We start from the raw sequence: 14,956 nt of genomic DNA on the forward strand, positions 1-14,956 counted from the left end.
GGGCTGACAGTTTCAGTGAAGCCCAACACATCCCGTGACGAACTGTCCTATTTCAGTAGTTTGTTTCAATCTGGAATATTACCATAACAGCTCATAGTTGAGGAGCTGTGTTTTCTCCATGCCGCCACATGTCACTGACTGTACAAGATACACGAAGCTTGAATGTCTCAAACATCAGAAGAGAGAATGTGTTAGGATATTTCAGGATTCATAAAATACACACACAAAATAACAGAAGAGGATTAGGGCCTATGAAGAAAAACAATAACAAAAATTAAAAACATAACTTCATTAGCCCGTAGAAATTGATTCTGACATGTCCAGGGACAAGTCAAAGTCAGATGGGATAAGGTGCAGGATAAAATGCAACACGTTGAATTTAGACTCAGATGATAACGCCGGCCTTTTGTCTCCACGGTAAAGTGTCAATGGTGTGCATGTACGTCCCACAGCACATCAATAACGAGCACATCCACGGGGAGAAGAAAGAGTTTGTGTGCCACTGGGAGGAGTGTTCACGGGACCAGAAACCCTTCAAAGCTCAGTACATGCTGGTGGTTCACATGCGACGGCACACAGGAGAGAAACCGCACAAGTGCACGGTGGGTCACTGATAGACTGAGGAACCCTCCAAGCCTTAAGAGGGAAGGACGGACACACTAACGCAAACGTCACGTTTTCCAAGAGAGCAGCCCTGACACCGTCTTTTCATTTCATCTGTCGGCCGTAGTTTGAGGGCTGCGGCAAGGCCTACTCTCGTCTGGAAAATCTGAAAACCCATCTGCGTTCTCACACTGGGGAAAAACCTTACGTTTGCGAGCACGAGGGATGCAACAAGGCTTTTTCTAACGCCTCCGACCGAGCCAAACACCAGAATCGCACGCACTCCAGTGAGGTAAAAGTTAGTTGGGCCTTTATCTGTATGACATCTTCTTCAACAATGCATTCACGGGCACTGCCCTTCTTGCTCTCTGAAAGCTGCAAGGCCCTCACTTTGTCTTTCCTGTCTTCTCTGAATGTTTGATTTCATTGTTGATTTTATCCCTGATTATAGCGTCACTCTCTTTTTGATTCAATCAGACGTTTATTTGCGACACTGCATGTCTTCACAGAAACCGTACGTGTGCAAGCTCCCAGGGTGCACTAAGCGCTACACGGATCCCAGCTCACTGAGGAAGCATGTTAAAACAGTCCACGGCCCAGAGGCCCACGTTACTAAGAGGCAGCGCAGCGACCTGCTGCCCAGGCTAGCGCCGAGGGACAACGGCGAGAACCAGGGTCTCGACGGGGAGACGGTTCGTGAGAAAATTGCCGACAGAAGCTCCCCGGCATGTGGAGAGGACTACGTGCATGTCAAGTCTATCAAGACAGAAAATTCAGTGGTAAGACACTGATCCCTACCCAGAGCATGATGGAACATTACAGCCCTAGAAATAATATTTGCCAGGAAATCTATCAATGTTATGGGAGTAGCCGGACAAAGATGTTGATTCTAATCGCAATTTGTTCAATCTTTGCTTGGATCCGCAAAGCTTTCTGCTTTATTCTAACCATCTCCATAAATCTCTCTTTCCTCACGGCCAGACCTTGTTAAGGTGAGCTCGAGTTTCCCTTTAACCATCCCAAGCCATCATTTGCCATTCTGTGCCATCATGTTGACTACACAGCTATCATATTTTACCATCAAGGGAGATTCGATTGTACACCAGCGGAGTTTGCTGGGCTGCTTTAAATCTGCGTAGAAGAGAGAAGAACCACTTTGTGGCTTCCCCGTAATAAATCAGAATCAGAAAGCCTTTAATCGTCCCACAATTGAAGGAACCTGTAATCGGTAGCTGTATTAAAATACGACACATCCACGGAAGCTGGCATGTCAGGCTGCAGTTGAAACCTACAGTGGAGAGCCATCACACAGTCTGAACATGATAAAAGCCACTGCAGGATTAATATTCACACGGTGGGAATTGGTTTTGCTGCTCTCTGCAAAGAGAGACAACCATCAAGCTGTGATCAAGACAGCTTTTTAGCACTGAATACATTACAGACTGAGAGGCAACGGGGTTCACGGTGATGCTGCTATTAGCCTCGAGAAAAGGCAACAACACTGAAGATGTCTCATTCAAAAGAACAAACATTGCAAGATGAAGTATCTGAGGGATTTTTAAAAAATCCATAGTATACATACATTTTGCAGAACAAATCTGACGGTGGTGCCTGAACGTTCTTCACCGTTGAACAGAAGCGATGTTAAGATATAGGGCAGAAGAAAACATGGTCGCCTCTTGTGACTATTGGCCCGTTGCTCTGGCTCAGGCTCAAAACTCCTTTCATCCTTCCAATTTCCTATTCACAGACAGACTAAGATAGGCTCTAATCTGTGAAGCGCCCCCACCTCTTTAGCCCCTTCCTAAGAAAACACTCATTATTTACAATTACGATGGCCGAGGATAAAAGACAAGCTGCTCCCCGTGCCATGTTATTGCCGCTGATTGAGCGCAGAGTTTGACTGGCTGATTAGCCTTAGCTGTCATTATGGAGCATGGCAATGACTCATCACCCACCACCCCCGATCATCGTGACCTCCTCCATGTTTGCAACTAGGACAAATGTTAATACTCATATCCGTTTGTTAATTTGTAGATGCAGCAGCCCAGCCCTGGCAGTGACTCACTGTGCAACAGCAAATCATCATCGCTTGGTGAGGCCACCAACAATGACAGTGGAATAGAAATGGAAGGGTCGATCAGTGGAACCCTGGGGGACTCCGACATGCTGTGGAGTCTTTGGGTATTATTGATGCCAGTGGCGCAGAAGCAGCAGCAACAACTAGTTTCAGCGTCCAGCAGCAGCTCAGCTCTCATCCACATTTGGAGTCTATCAAGAAGAATAAGGTGAGGGACTTCTGTCAATGGACTGCCAACCCCCGTATTTCCCGCTGCGACCAGGACCAGCACGCGGTGAGTGGACGCTATGCCACTCATTCGGCAACTCACATCTTCACCCGATGTTGTTCTCGATTCCAGTGTTGGCGGAGTGTGGTCCTAGGTCTGCTGGGAAGTCTCTCAGAGAGTGCCATGACATCGCTTCCTGCACACTGAACTCGCCCTCCAGCCTCCGGCCCTCACGCAACTCTCCTCCTTGCCGACCCAGTCAGACCTCACACTTGAACCATGACTCTTACAAGCCCATCTCAAACAATATCTCACTGTGCTCCAGTCAGACCAATTCTCTGAATCTGACCCACCGGAGCCGGGGTCAGACCCTCACACTACTCCCTCTGGGCAACTATGTTCCTCCCTCCATTGGTTTACAACCAGCAGACCTGTTCAGCATTGTTTCAGGATTCATTGAAGGTGTTTGTGAATTGTCTTTATCCTGCCACAAATGCTGTAATGTTTCAAAGTTCTTGATGGAGAGTGAAAGAGGGAACATTTTACACAAAGGGCTGCATGCAATCAGATGATGGCCTCCACTACACTCACAGCCTGAAGGACATTCAAGCAAGGGCAACACATCTCAACAGGCGTGTCAGAGGTCACACACTAAGCCACAAACACAGGTCACCCCAGCATGCGCAAGTTCAACTGGAAGGCTTGAACACTACAACTTCCTCACTTGATACTTTGCACAGAAACCAAACCAGTCAGTACCACCAAAACAATCTAAATAATTAGGCAGCCACATTTTAAGCCTGGCAGGTTATGCAATGAATGAAATGAAGTTGCAACAGCCCCAGTGACAATAAAATGGGACAAATGCTTTTACTTGGAATTACTCTAGAACTGCTTCTCAGTTCAGAATCACATTCAAAAAGCCCTTAATCGTCCCACAATGGGGAAATTTGCAATTTGTTCAGAGGAACAGATGAACTTAATTGATGACAGAATGCTGACGAGAAGCAAACCAATCTGTGCAGATCTGCTCTGGAACTCACGTTGCCCTGGGAACGATCAGGGAAGGGCAATATGTCTCTTTTTGGAGACCTTTCAATGAGACGTTCCTGAAACTGATGTGTGATATCAAAGTCTGCCCTGGCGTCCATTAAAGAAGAGGCCGGTGTTACTGTTGCTGCTGCTGCAATCTACTGTCCTCTTGTACAATGTCTCCTTTTTGACAAGCCATATTTGTAAGCAGCATGTAAACAACAGAATCTTTCTTAGCAGTTGTGCAACTGCCTGGCATCTACACAGGTGATGACATAAGTATATATGACTTGGCTTCTATACTAGAATGCACCAGAGTACTGTTTCTCCAATCGTCATATCACCTTTTGACTGTGACAACATAAATATGAACTATCCAACCAAACTGCTTATAATTTGTTTTTTTTTTAATTCTACCAAATCACACACACACCCACACACAATGGTAATAAACTCTACCAGTGTCATCCATCTTTGAGATGTTCTGACAACCACAAAAAAGACAGCAAAAGTCTTGAGAATAAGTATAATGAACATCTCTTGCCCTTGGATTGCCCTTAATCTTAATTCTGGAGAATTCTTTCTGGGAAGAGTTTATTTCGTGTACAGCCGACCGCAACCCCAGGGCATAAAGCAAGCTCCACAACCTTGGATAAGTTTGGGGTGGAACAACTCAAGATCTCTGATCTCAACCCCGTGAAAATCCCAAAGACATATACAACAGGATGTAGAAAGGCAGCAGAAAAGAAGGAGGGTGTTGGATCAATACGTGTCATGTCGTAGATTAGCCAATTAACACACATGATCATAGGGATTTTTGGTCAATCCACTGTCTCCACTTTTCAACAGCAATGTGGTCAATTGCTGTCCTTAGTCTTGTTTCCAATAAAATGCTTCTTCATTGTGGCCAATGATTTTATGCCCAGACACTTAATTTTATTCTTGTAATTAAAGTAGAGGTGAAAGTACAGATAGGGTGATATATGCAAAGGAAAAGCAGTAGTGCATTTGCTTTAATCCCACCAGATAGTCTGTTGTGGTTTAGGTGCATGCTACACAACACTTTTTATTGAGTTGTGTTTTCAAATCCTACTGTGGATGAGAAGGTTTCTTCAACCGTCATCTACTTTTTTAATAATACTAATAATAATAATAATACATTTTATTTCAAGCGCCTTTCAAAACACCCAAGGACACTTTACAATAAAAACAATAAAACAAAGCACATAACAATAAAACCATAAGTAAAATGATACATAATAAAATAGCAGATAGAACTATACATTGAAAGCAATTTTAAACAAGTGGGTTTTGAGGTGAGCCTTGAAAATAGGGAGGGAGTCAATATTGCGGATGTTGGGTGGAAGAGAATTTCAGAGTTTGGGAGCAGAGCGGCTGAAAGCTCAGGAACCCATCGTGGTGAGACGGGCAGAGGGCACATAGAGGTGAAGGGAGGATGAAGATCTGAGGGACCGAGAGGGAACAGAGATTTGAAGCAGGTCAGAAAGATAGGCAGGGGCAAGGTTATGGATGGCTTTGAATGTAAACAGAAGTATTTTGAATTTGATACGATGTTTAACAGGTAGCCAGTGGAGTTGCTGGAGGAGAGGGGTGATGTAGTGAAAGGAGGGGGTTCTAGTGATGATCCGGGCTGAAGAATTTTGGACGAGTTGGAGTTTATGGAGAAATTTCTGGTTGATACCGAAGAGAAGTGCGTTGCAATAATTGATGTGGGAGGTGACGAGACTGTGGATAAGGATAGCAGTGGTGTGAGGGGTGAGCGAGGGACGGAGACGGAGATACGGAGGTGGAAATAAGCAGACCGAGTTATGTTATTTATATGGGACTGAAAAGATAGTGAGCTATCGAGGATGACACCCAGGCTCATGACCTGAGGGGAGGGGGACACGGTTGAACTGTCAATGGTGAGAGAGAAACTGTTACTTTTGTGGAGGGTGGATTTGGTACCGAATTTTTGAGTTTCAAAATCTTACACAGACGAAATCCTACTGTGTTATTGTCTCTCCAACAGATTTTTTTAAAGATGTACAGTACTCGCACTTCTAAAATTGAGCAGTTTCCCACGAGGGATGTGGAAACGTCAATCCTCCAAACTGGTTAAAACAAAAGTACAGTTGTGGCTAACGGAGCGCCGAAAACACCAAACTCCCTCACTGCCATGATCTGGAATGAGGAGGTTTCGCTGAGTGTCCAGAAATAAAATTGGCCCTCTCCTTCCTCACAGCTTCCTTGATGCGTGTGCGCACAACATTTTCTAAAAAGGCTTTGAAACAATTTATTTTGCCCTCATCCTACCTCCCCAGCAAGAGGCGGACAACATGTCAATTGCAGTTGGGAAAGTGATGAAAAAGGATGCTAACCTGGGGGGTGGAAGCAGTTAGCCGGGCTGTACTTGAATATGAGCAGTGACAGCGCGGCCCAGAGGACGGCGCGCTCAAACGTACACAACAAAGAGGCTGAGCACTTGTGGGGAGGTGGCGCGCAGCGCTCGCAGCAGGAACAAATGATGGGAGTCTGTCAGGGAACTCAGCCGAGGACGCGTTTGATCTCAACTTCCTTCTTCTTTTCGAGATGGGAAGTGGGAGGGAAAATAGCCGCGGGCGGAAGTCCAAGCAGAGGTGGCGACGCACGAAGCTCTCACTAATGGCGCTGGCGTTTATTGATGACGGAACTTACTTGTGAAGAACAACGCACCGCTGCCTGATCTGAAAGCTTCATCAACACTTTCCCAACTCTCGAAACGTTCAAGAAATTCCAATTATTGTTATTCCAATATTCAACTTGCTCCCGAAGGCCCGTGCCACGACTCATCCCACCCGAATAATTCAGTAGCTGACAAAAGTGAGTTTTGATGACATGCGCTGTATTAAAAGAATTTCAATCAGAATTTTTGGCAAGCGCAAACTCACGGTGGGCAGAGCCTGCCTGCTTCAATTCTCTCCTGTCTCTCGGGTTTCCACTGGGCTTCTTCAAGGGGAGCGAACACAAACACATGCAACCTTACTATATATATATATATATATACACATGAGTCGTCACCTTACCGTGGCGGAGGGGTTTGTGTGTCCCAATGATCCTAGGAGCTAGGTTGTCTGGGGCTTCATGCCCCTGGTAGGGTCACCCATGGCAAACAGGTTCTGGGTGAGGGACCGGACAAAGTACGACTCAGAAGACCCCATATGATGAAAAAGAGAAATGGATTTGGTTTTCCCTTGCCCGGACGCGGGTCACCGGGGCCTCTCTCTGGAGCCAGGCCTGGAGATGGTGCTCGTTGGCGAGCGCCTGGTGGCCGGGCCTACACCCATGGGGCCCGGTCGGGCTCAGCCCGAAGAGGAAACGTGGGTCCCCCTTCTCCAGGGCTCACCACCCATGGGAGGGGCCAGAGGGGTCGGGTGCAATGTGAGCTGGGCAGCGGTCAAAGGCGGGGAACCTGGCGGTCCGACCCTCGACTGCAGAAGCTAGCTCTGGGGACGTGGAATGTCACCTCTCTTACAGGGAAGGAGCCTGAGCTGGTGCACGAGGTTGAAAAGTTCCGACTAGACATAGTTAGGCTTGCCTCCACACACAGCCTGGGTTCCGGTACCAGCCCTCTCGAGAGGGGTTGGACTCTCTTCCACTCTGGAGTTGCCCACGGTGAGAGGCGTAGAGCAGGTGTCGGCATACTTATTGCCCCCCGACTCGCCGCCTGTACATTGGGATTCACCCCAGTAGACGAAAGGGTTGCTTCCCTCCGCCTTCAGGTGGGGGGACGGGTTCTGACTGTTGTCTGTGCATATGCACCAAACAGCAGTTCAGTGTACCCATCCTTTTTGGAGACCTTAGGGGGTGTGCTGGAGAGCGCTCCCCCTGGGGACTCCCTTGTTCTGCTGGGCGATTTCAATGCTCATGTGGGCAATGACAGTGGGACCTGGAAGGGCGTAATTGGGAGGAATGGCCCTCCCGATCAGAACAGGAGTGGTGTCTTGTTATTAGACTTCTGTGCTCAACACGGATTGTCTATAACAAACACTTTATTCAAACATAAGGGTATCCATATGTGCACGTGGCACCAGGACACCCTTGGTCGCAGTTCGATGATAGACTTTATAGTTGTATCATCGGATTTGCGGCCACATGTTTTGGACACTCGAGTGAAGAGAGGGGCGGAGCTGTCAACTGATCACCACCTGGTGGTGAGTAGGCTCCGTTGGTGGGGGAAGATGCCAGTCCGACCTGGAAGACCCAAACGTGTTGTGAGGGTTTGTTGGGAACGTCTGGCAGAATCCCCTGTCAGAAGGAGTTTCAACTCCCACCTCCGGCAGAACTATACACATGTCCCGGGGGAGGTGGGGGACATTGAGTCCGAATGGACCATGTTCCGTACCTCCCTTGCTGAGGCGAAAAATCAGAGTTGCGGCAGTAAGGTGGTTGGTGCCTGTCGTGGCGGCAATCCCCGTACTCGCCGGTGGACACCAGTAGTAAGGGATGCCGTAAAGCTGAAGAAGGAGTCCTACCGGGCTTATATAGCCTGTGGGACTCCTGAGACAGCTGACACGTATCGACTAGCCAAGCGGAATGCAGCCTCGGTGGTCGCCGAGGCAAAAACACGGGCATGGGAAGAGTTCTGTGAGGCCATGGAAGCCGACTTCCGGACCGCTTCGAGGAAATTCTGGTCCACCATCCGGCGTCTCAGGAGGGGAAAGCAGTGCACCACTAACACTGTATACAGTGAGAGTGGGGCGCTGCTGACTTCGACTCGAGACGTCGTGAACCGGTGGGCAGAGTACTTCGAAGACCTCCTCAACTCCACCAACACGCCTTCCTTGGAGGAAGCAGTGTCTGGGGACTCCGAGGTGGGCCCTCCGATCCTTGTGACTGAAGTCACCGAGGTGGTTAAAAAGCTCCTCGGTGGCAAGGCCCCGGGGGTGGATGAGATCCGACCGGAGTTCCTAAAGGCTCTGGATGTTGTGGGGCTGTCCTGGCTGACACGCCTCTGCAACATTGCGTGGTCATCGGGGAGAGTGCCTCTGGATTGGCAGACCGGGGTGGTGGTCCCCCTTTTTCAAAAGGGGGACCGGAGGGTGTGTTCCAACTACAGAGGGATCACACTCCTCAGCCTCCCTGGAAAGGTCTATTCAGGGGTCCTAGAGGGGCGGGTCCGTCGGAAAGTCGAGCCTCAGATTGAGGAGGAACAGTGTGGTTTTCGTCCCGGCCGCGGAACAGTGGACCAGCTGTACACCCTTAGCAGGGTCCTTGAGGGCGCATGGGAATTCGCCCAACCACTCTACATGTGTTTTGTGGACTTGGAGAAAGCGTTTGACCGTGTCCCTCGTGGAGTTCTGTGGAGGGTACTTCGGGAGTATGGGGTACAGGAGCGGCTGATACGGGCCGTTCGGTCCCTATATGACCGATGTCAGAGTCTGGTTCGCATTGCCGGCAGTAAGTCGGAATCGTTTCCAGTGAGGGTTGGGCTCCGCCAAGGCTGCCCTTTGTCACCGATTCTGTTCATAACCTTTATGGACAGAATTTCTAGGCGCAGCCGAAGCGTTGAAGGTTTCCGTTTTGGTGGCCTCAGTATAGCATCTCTGCTTTTTGCAGATGATGTTGTACTGTTGGGGCCTTCAAGTGGAGCTCTCCAACTCTCGCTTGAGCGTTTCGCAGCCGAATGTGAAGCGGCTGGGATGAGAATCAGCACCTCCAAATCTGAGACAATGGTTCTCAGTCGGAAAAGGGTGGAGTGCCCTCTCCGTGTCGGGGAGGAGATTTTGCCTCAAGTGGAGGAGTTTAAGTATCTGGGTGTCTTGTTCACGAGTGAGGGTGAAAGGGGTCGAGAGGTCGACAGGCGGATCGGTGCGGCGTCTGCCGTGATGCGGACTTTGTACCGATCTGTCGTGGTGAAGAAGGAGCTGAGCCAAAAAAAAAGCAAAGCTCTCAATCTACCGGTTGATCTACGTCCCAACCCTCATCTATGGTCACGAGCTATGGGTTGTGTCTGAAAGAACGAGATCCCGGATGCAAGCGGCCGAAATGAGCTTTCTCCGTCGGGTGTCCGGGCTCTCCCTTAGAGATAAGGTGAGAAGCTCGGTCATCCGGGAGGGGCTCAAAGTCGAGCCGCTTCTCCTCCACATCGAGAGGAGCCAGATGAGGTGGCTCGGGCATCTGATTAGGATGCCCCCGGGACGTCTCCCTCGTGAGGTGTTCCGGGCATGCCCCACTGGCAGGAGACCCCGGGGACGACCCAGAACACGCTGGAGAGACTATGTCTCCCAGCTGGCATGGGAACGCCTCGGGATCTGCCAGGACGAGCTAGAAGAAGTGGCTGGGGAGAGGGAAGTCTGGGCTTCCCTACTGAAGCTGCTGCCCCCGCGACCCGACCCCGGATAAGCGGCAGAAGATGGATGGATGGATGGATGGATGGATGGATATACAGTAAAGTCTCGTTATATCGATATCGGATATATCGATAGTCCCGGTTATATCGATACTATTTCTATGCACGCACGGAGAAAATTACATGCAAACAGGGTCGGATATATCGATAGTCCCGGTTATATCGATATTTTTTCGGACTCCCTTGAATATCGATATAACGAGACTTTACTGTATATATATATATATATATATCTGATGGAGAATAATAATTTATCATGTTTAAAAGTGCCGTGCTTTGCTGACCAACTAAACAATGGGCCTACAGTCAAAAGCGCAGATGGCCACAGTAAATCTGAGTGAAACAGACACGGCAAGGTGAACTGTCGTCTCCATCTAGATTCTAGAAGGTCCGGCCTTGCACAGAATTTAGGGCTTTAGATACTCCTTTTTCGCCAAAGTTATTTACGGCTTAAACATCCTGCACAAGCGCCAGATTACAAACTTATCAGTTTTTGGAAAAGACAACCAATTAAAATGTCTTATGTTTTACTGCTTGCAGCTGTTGGTGCTCAGAACGCCCAGAGGTGTGGCATTATAATCAAGAAAACTATGTTTACTAATATATCACTGTAATTTACATATACTCTCAATAAATAGCTTGGCAGAGGGGCGCAGAATTCAGACGTATGTCATCTGATGACTGCGTCTCCTGCCGGCAGTGGGGACAATCTTTCTGGTTCTGAGTCTCTGTCCACGGTGTCTGACTGTCATATCTCTGACAATATCTCGATAGGTACCTACTCTCAGGTCGGGGGAGCAGAGGACCCACTGATTGTTCCTACATTCGTGACTAACGACTGGCCTGTTTGCCCCACTCCCACCGGTATCACGTCATCAGCATTACGAATGTTGCCTAAACTGTGTTGCCTCAGCAGGCTATTGTATGAGCGATCCAAATTGAACCTCACCCCACCAGACCGGTTTCATGAAGGATTTAGTTGTTTTATGACAGGGATCGGGAACCTTTTTGACTAAGAGAGCCATAAAAGTAAAATATTTAGAAATTTTTTCAGCGAGAGCCACACGCACGCGCGCGTGCACATACAAACGCTCGCGTGCGCGCGCGCACATACAAACGCTCACGTGCGCGCGCGCACATACAAACGCTCGCATGTGCGTGCGCGGCCACTTTTCAACAAAATATCAGAATGTATGATTTAAAATAACTTTGTGATAGTACTCACCGTTAACATGGATGGTTTTCCGTTCCTCGTGTTTGGTAAAAATCCAGGAAAACGATCGGAATGAAATTCAATTTGCCGGTCCAGAGGCGAAGTTACTGCTAGCAAGCCTGCACACGGCTCATAAGCTTCCACACTTGCTATCTGCAATCTACTTCTCGCAGAAGTATGTCATTGCTAACGTTAACATGGGGCTTGTTAAAATGTCACTGACGTTCGACTGTTTCATCGATGGTATTGTTTCATTGCAAATTAGAATCAGAACATTTTCTCTCCTCTCATGCTCCGGTGCATTCACGCTGAAGTGCACAAGTTGGGCTCATTTAAAGGGGCGTTTACCTGTTTCAACATGACGGCCACTATCATCCAATCAACATTGCGCTTTCCGCCAACTGCAGCCCCAACGGGAAATGAACGACGAAAAAAACGACAATATGTATTATAATATGTAATATTTATCGGCGAGCCATATGCAATCATCAAAAGAGCCATATATGGCTCGCGAGCCATAGGTTCCCGACCCCTGTTTTATGAGAATCGCCTCTTTTACTCCCCTTTCAAACCATCTATGTTCTTTCGCTAAGATTTTAACCTCATTGTCGTCAAATGAGTGGTTGCTAGCTTTTAGGTGCAAATGTACTGCCGATTGAGCCCCACTAGTGTTATCCCTGCGATGTTGATCAAGTCTTATTTTGAAAATTTGTTGAGTCTCCCCAATGTACTGCTCTTTACAATTTTCATTCTTACAATGTATTGAATAAACTACATTACTTTGTTTTTCATTTGGCAGCCTATCTTTTGGACGCACTAATTTATGCCTTAACGTGTTTATCGACGTGTTTATCGATGAAATAAGTAGGAATTTTGTGTTGCCAAAGGACTCTTTGTAGTTTTTCAGAAACTCCTGCAATGTAAGGTACTGGTAAAAAAAAATCGAACAAAACTATCGGAATGAAAGTCAACTTGCCGGGTCCATAAGCGAAATTACTGTACTTAGTGTCTTGCACGCTTACTTTCTGCTATCACTCGCAGAGTATATTGATGTAAACGTAGCATGGGGCGTCTGAAAGTGCCACTGACATTCGACTGTCCTAACCCCAACCCTAACTAACCTCAAACCTTACCCTTAAACCTAACCCCTAACTCTAACCCCCAAACCCCTAACCCAAACCCATGGTCAGCCGCACCAGTGTCTAATAATGGATATAATGAACTCGGAAGTTCAACGGCAGCTAGCAGAGCATGGTGAAAAAAGATGTCATGCGCTCTCTCTTATGTGTTCCGGTTAAATAGACAGTAGAAGCATTTTCTTCAAATGACATGATCCACATATCATTTTGTGCGACAAGAGAAGAGCGAATAAAATGTGCATCACAATTAGGCGCAGGGCATAAAGGTGTAACATTAGGATTTGAAGATGAGAACATTTACTGTATTCGAGGTAGTTAAGGAAATGGGGCACTTGGATCGTTTTTTTCTCACGTTGGGTTATGTGCAGCAGTGCCAGCAAAGCCAGTTGAACCAACGCGACATGAAGGAGACCCCCTGACCACTTCGGGATGGACAACACCATCATGTGACATCCGGCTCGCAATCATGTCTACATTACAAACGTGTTGGGTTAACGATGCTGGATGGCAGTCCTGCGCGCCAGCCACCCGTGTCAGCGCGGATGATGGATAGATTTCGGCACGCTCCGACGCCTCATTCGTTTCTATTAGGGTAATATGGAAATGACCTCACGGGTTCAGTTACTGATCCGTCTCACTTGATCGCTTGATGAGCGCCTCAGAAAGCAGTTCTGGATCGAAGTTCCACCGACAAATTGTTGATCAGAAAGCAAAATGGGAGGAGATGCTAGCTCGCATGCAGGTCGGTGTCTGATAAATCAGAGCGAGCGGCTAAACGACGTCTGTCAGAGATTATCTAAATCACCTTGCACTTTTTGCATGGTGGCCCCTGAGGGACACATGCATTATTGAAGCCGCTCTCATTGCAAGAGGGCCACATCCCCATGTCAGCGCCTACTCAATATTAATGAAGGACCTCGGAATAATGTTCATCCTCGGAAACTGGGGTTGGTGCAGATAAGCATGAAGGGATAAAAACACCCGTATGGATCTTTAAGGACTCCTGTATTAGTAACATGTTTAACTTCTAGCATCTGAACCTGACAACTGAGACAGTTTACCAAACAGGAGCAATTCTGAACTTGGATGAGGAGGAAAGGAGTGCTGCATGGCAAGTGCCCCCCATGTGTCACCAGCTAAATCCGCTTGCATATTCATGATGTGTCGCAATGCAAAATAGCATCTGCTTTACAAAAACCAGGCCATATGTTTAGCCAACTTTGTCGTATTAGCGGATCATCACAGTAAAAACAAACGGCGAGGTATCAACTCCGTGAGGTACACAAACATAAAAAAAATCTCAAGCCGGTGACTTCAACAATGCTTACTGTACCCATCTGCTGTTTAACACCGGGACAAATTAGAAAGCTAACAAGCTGAGGAAAGAATCGGCAAGCAGATGTGAGGCTAAGGTCAAGCATGGTGACACTGGGTTTGGACTGTACCGTAGATTCAACACCAACTGATGTTCAACCAAAATGTTAACATCAAAATTGTGGCTCTTCACACTTTGAGTGCGGCGCCGACTAGGAGCCTCATGTTTTGTGGGGACAACTTGTCTGCATTTCAGGCTGCAGCTGAGGGAGGTCAGCGCTGCCACCTTCCCTCTTACCACCTTCAGGTCTCTCCTCTCGGGGCTCAGAGGATGGAGGTCCTCATTAAAACCTTCCACGGCTGTGAACTATCATCCTTATCAGCCAGTCCACCTTCTGGAGGTTTTAAATCCGGCAAAGGCGTGCTGGGACTTACGGGTGCTGGGTTCTGATGAGAGCGACTGCCAAATCACACTTTTCATATAATTTAAGATGTTTGTTTACTGCTCGAAAGCATAAAACCACTTTTCCCCCCAAAACCCTTTGCAGCTCAGGATCCTAACGTGCTAAAATACATCAGTTATTTCCATAACATGAATATATATACAGTAAAGTCTCGTTATATCGATATCGGATATATCGATAGTCCCGGTTATATCGATACTATTTCTATGCACGCACGGAGAAAATTACATGCAAACAGGGTCGGATATATCGATAGTCCCGGTTATATCGATATTTTTTCGGACTCCCTTGAATATCGATATAACGAGACTTTACTGTATATACATTATTGAAAGTGCACATAATGGGCATGAATTGATTTACAACATACCCAATGCCAAGACATTGTTTACTTGCTCGATGATCAATAAAACAGCTTAGAGCATTTTACTCAAATGGTTCAATAAAAACTGCCCACATTCAAGTTTCTAAAACTAAGACTGAACAAGCCTCGATCACCAAATTCCCTCAGT

At 47.5% G+C, this 14,956-nt stretch overlaps 1 protein-coding gene across 1 annotated transcript in view; it reads left to right on the plus strand.

Annotated features, from left to right (window-relative positions):
* LOC148903266 (transcription activator GLI2-like) overlaps window positions 1–4,304 on the plus strand; it is a 29,159-nt gene extending 24,855 nt beyond the window's left edge. Inside the window, 6 exon segments of the mRNA XM_088995487.1 lie at window positions 453–602; window positions 731–895; window positions 1,113–1,382; window positions 2,641–2,769; window positions 2,772–2,957; window positions 3,024–4,304. Coding sequence (XP_088851613.1) covers window positions 453–602; window positions 731–895; window positions 1,113–1,382; window positions 2,641–2,769; window positions 2,772–2,957; window positions 3,024–3,098 — 975 coding nt within the window. The 3' untranslated portion in view covers window positions 3,099–4,304.
* The last annotated feature ends 10,652 nt before the right edge of the window (window positions 4,305–14,956 follow it).

The sequence above is a fragment of the Hippocampus bargibanti genome, linkage group LG01 (assembly GCF_051943395.1).
Source record: "Hippocampus bargibanti isolate YZ-2025 linkage group LG01, ASM5194339v1, whole genome shotgun sequence".
NCBI lineage: Eukaryota > Metazoa > Chordata > Actinopteri > Syngnathiformes > Syngnathidae > Hippocampus > Hippocampus bargibanti.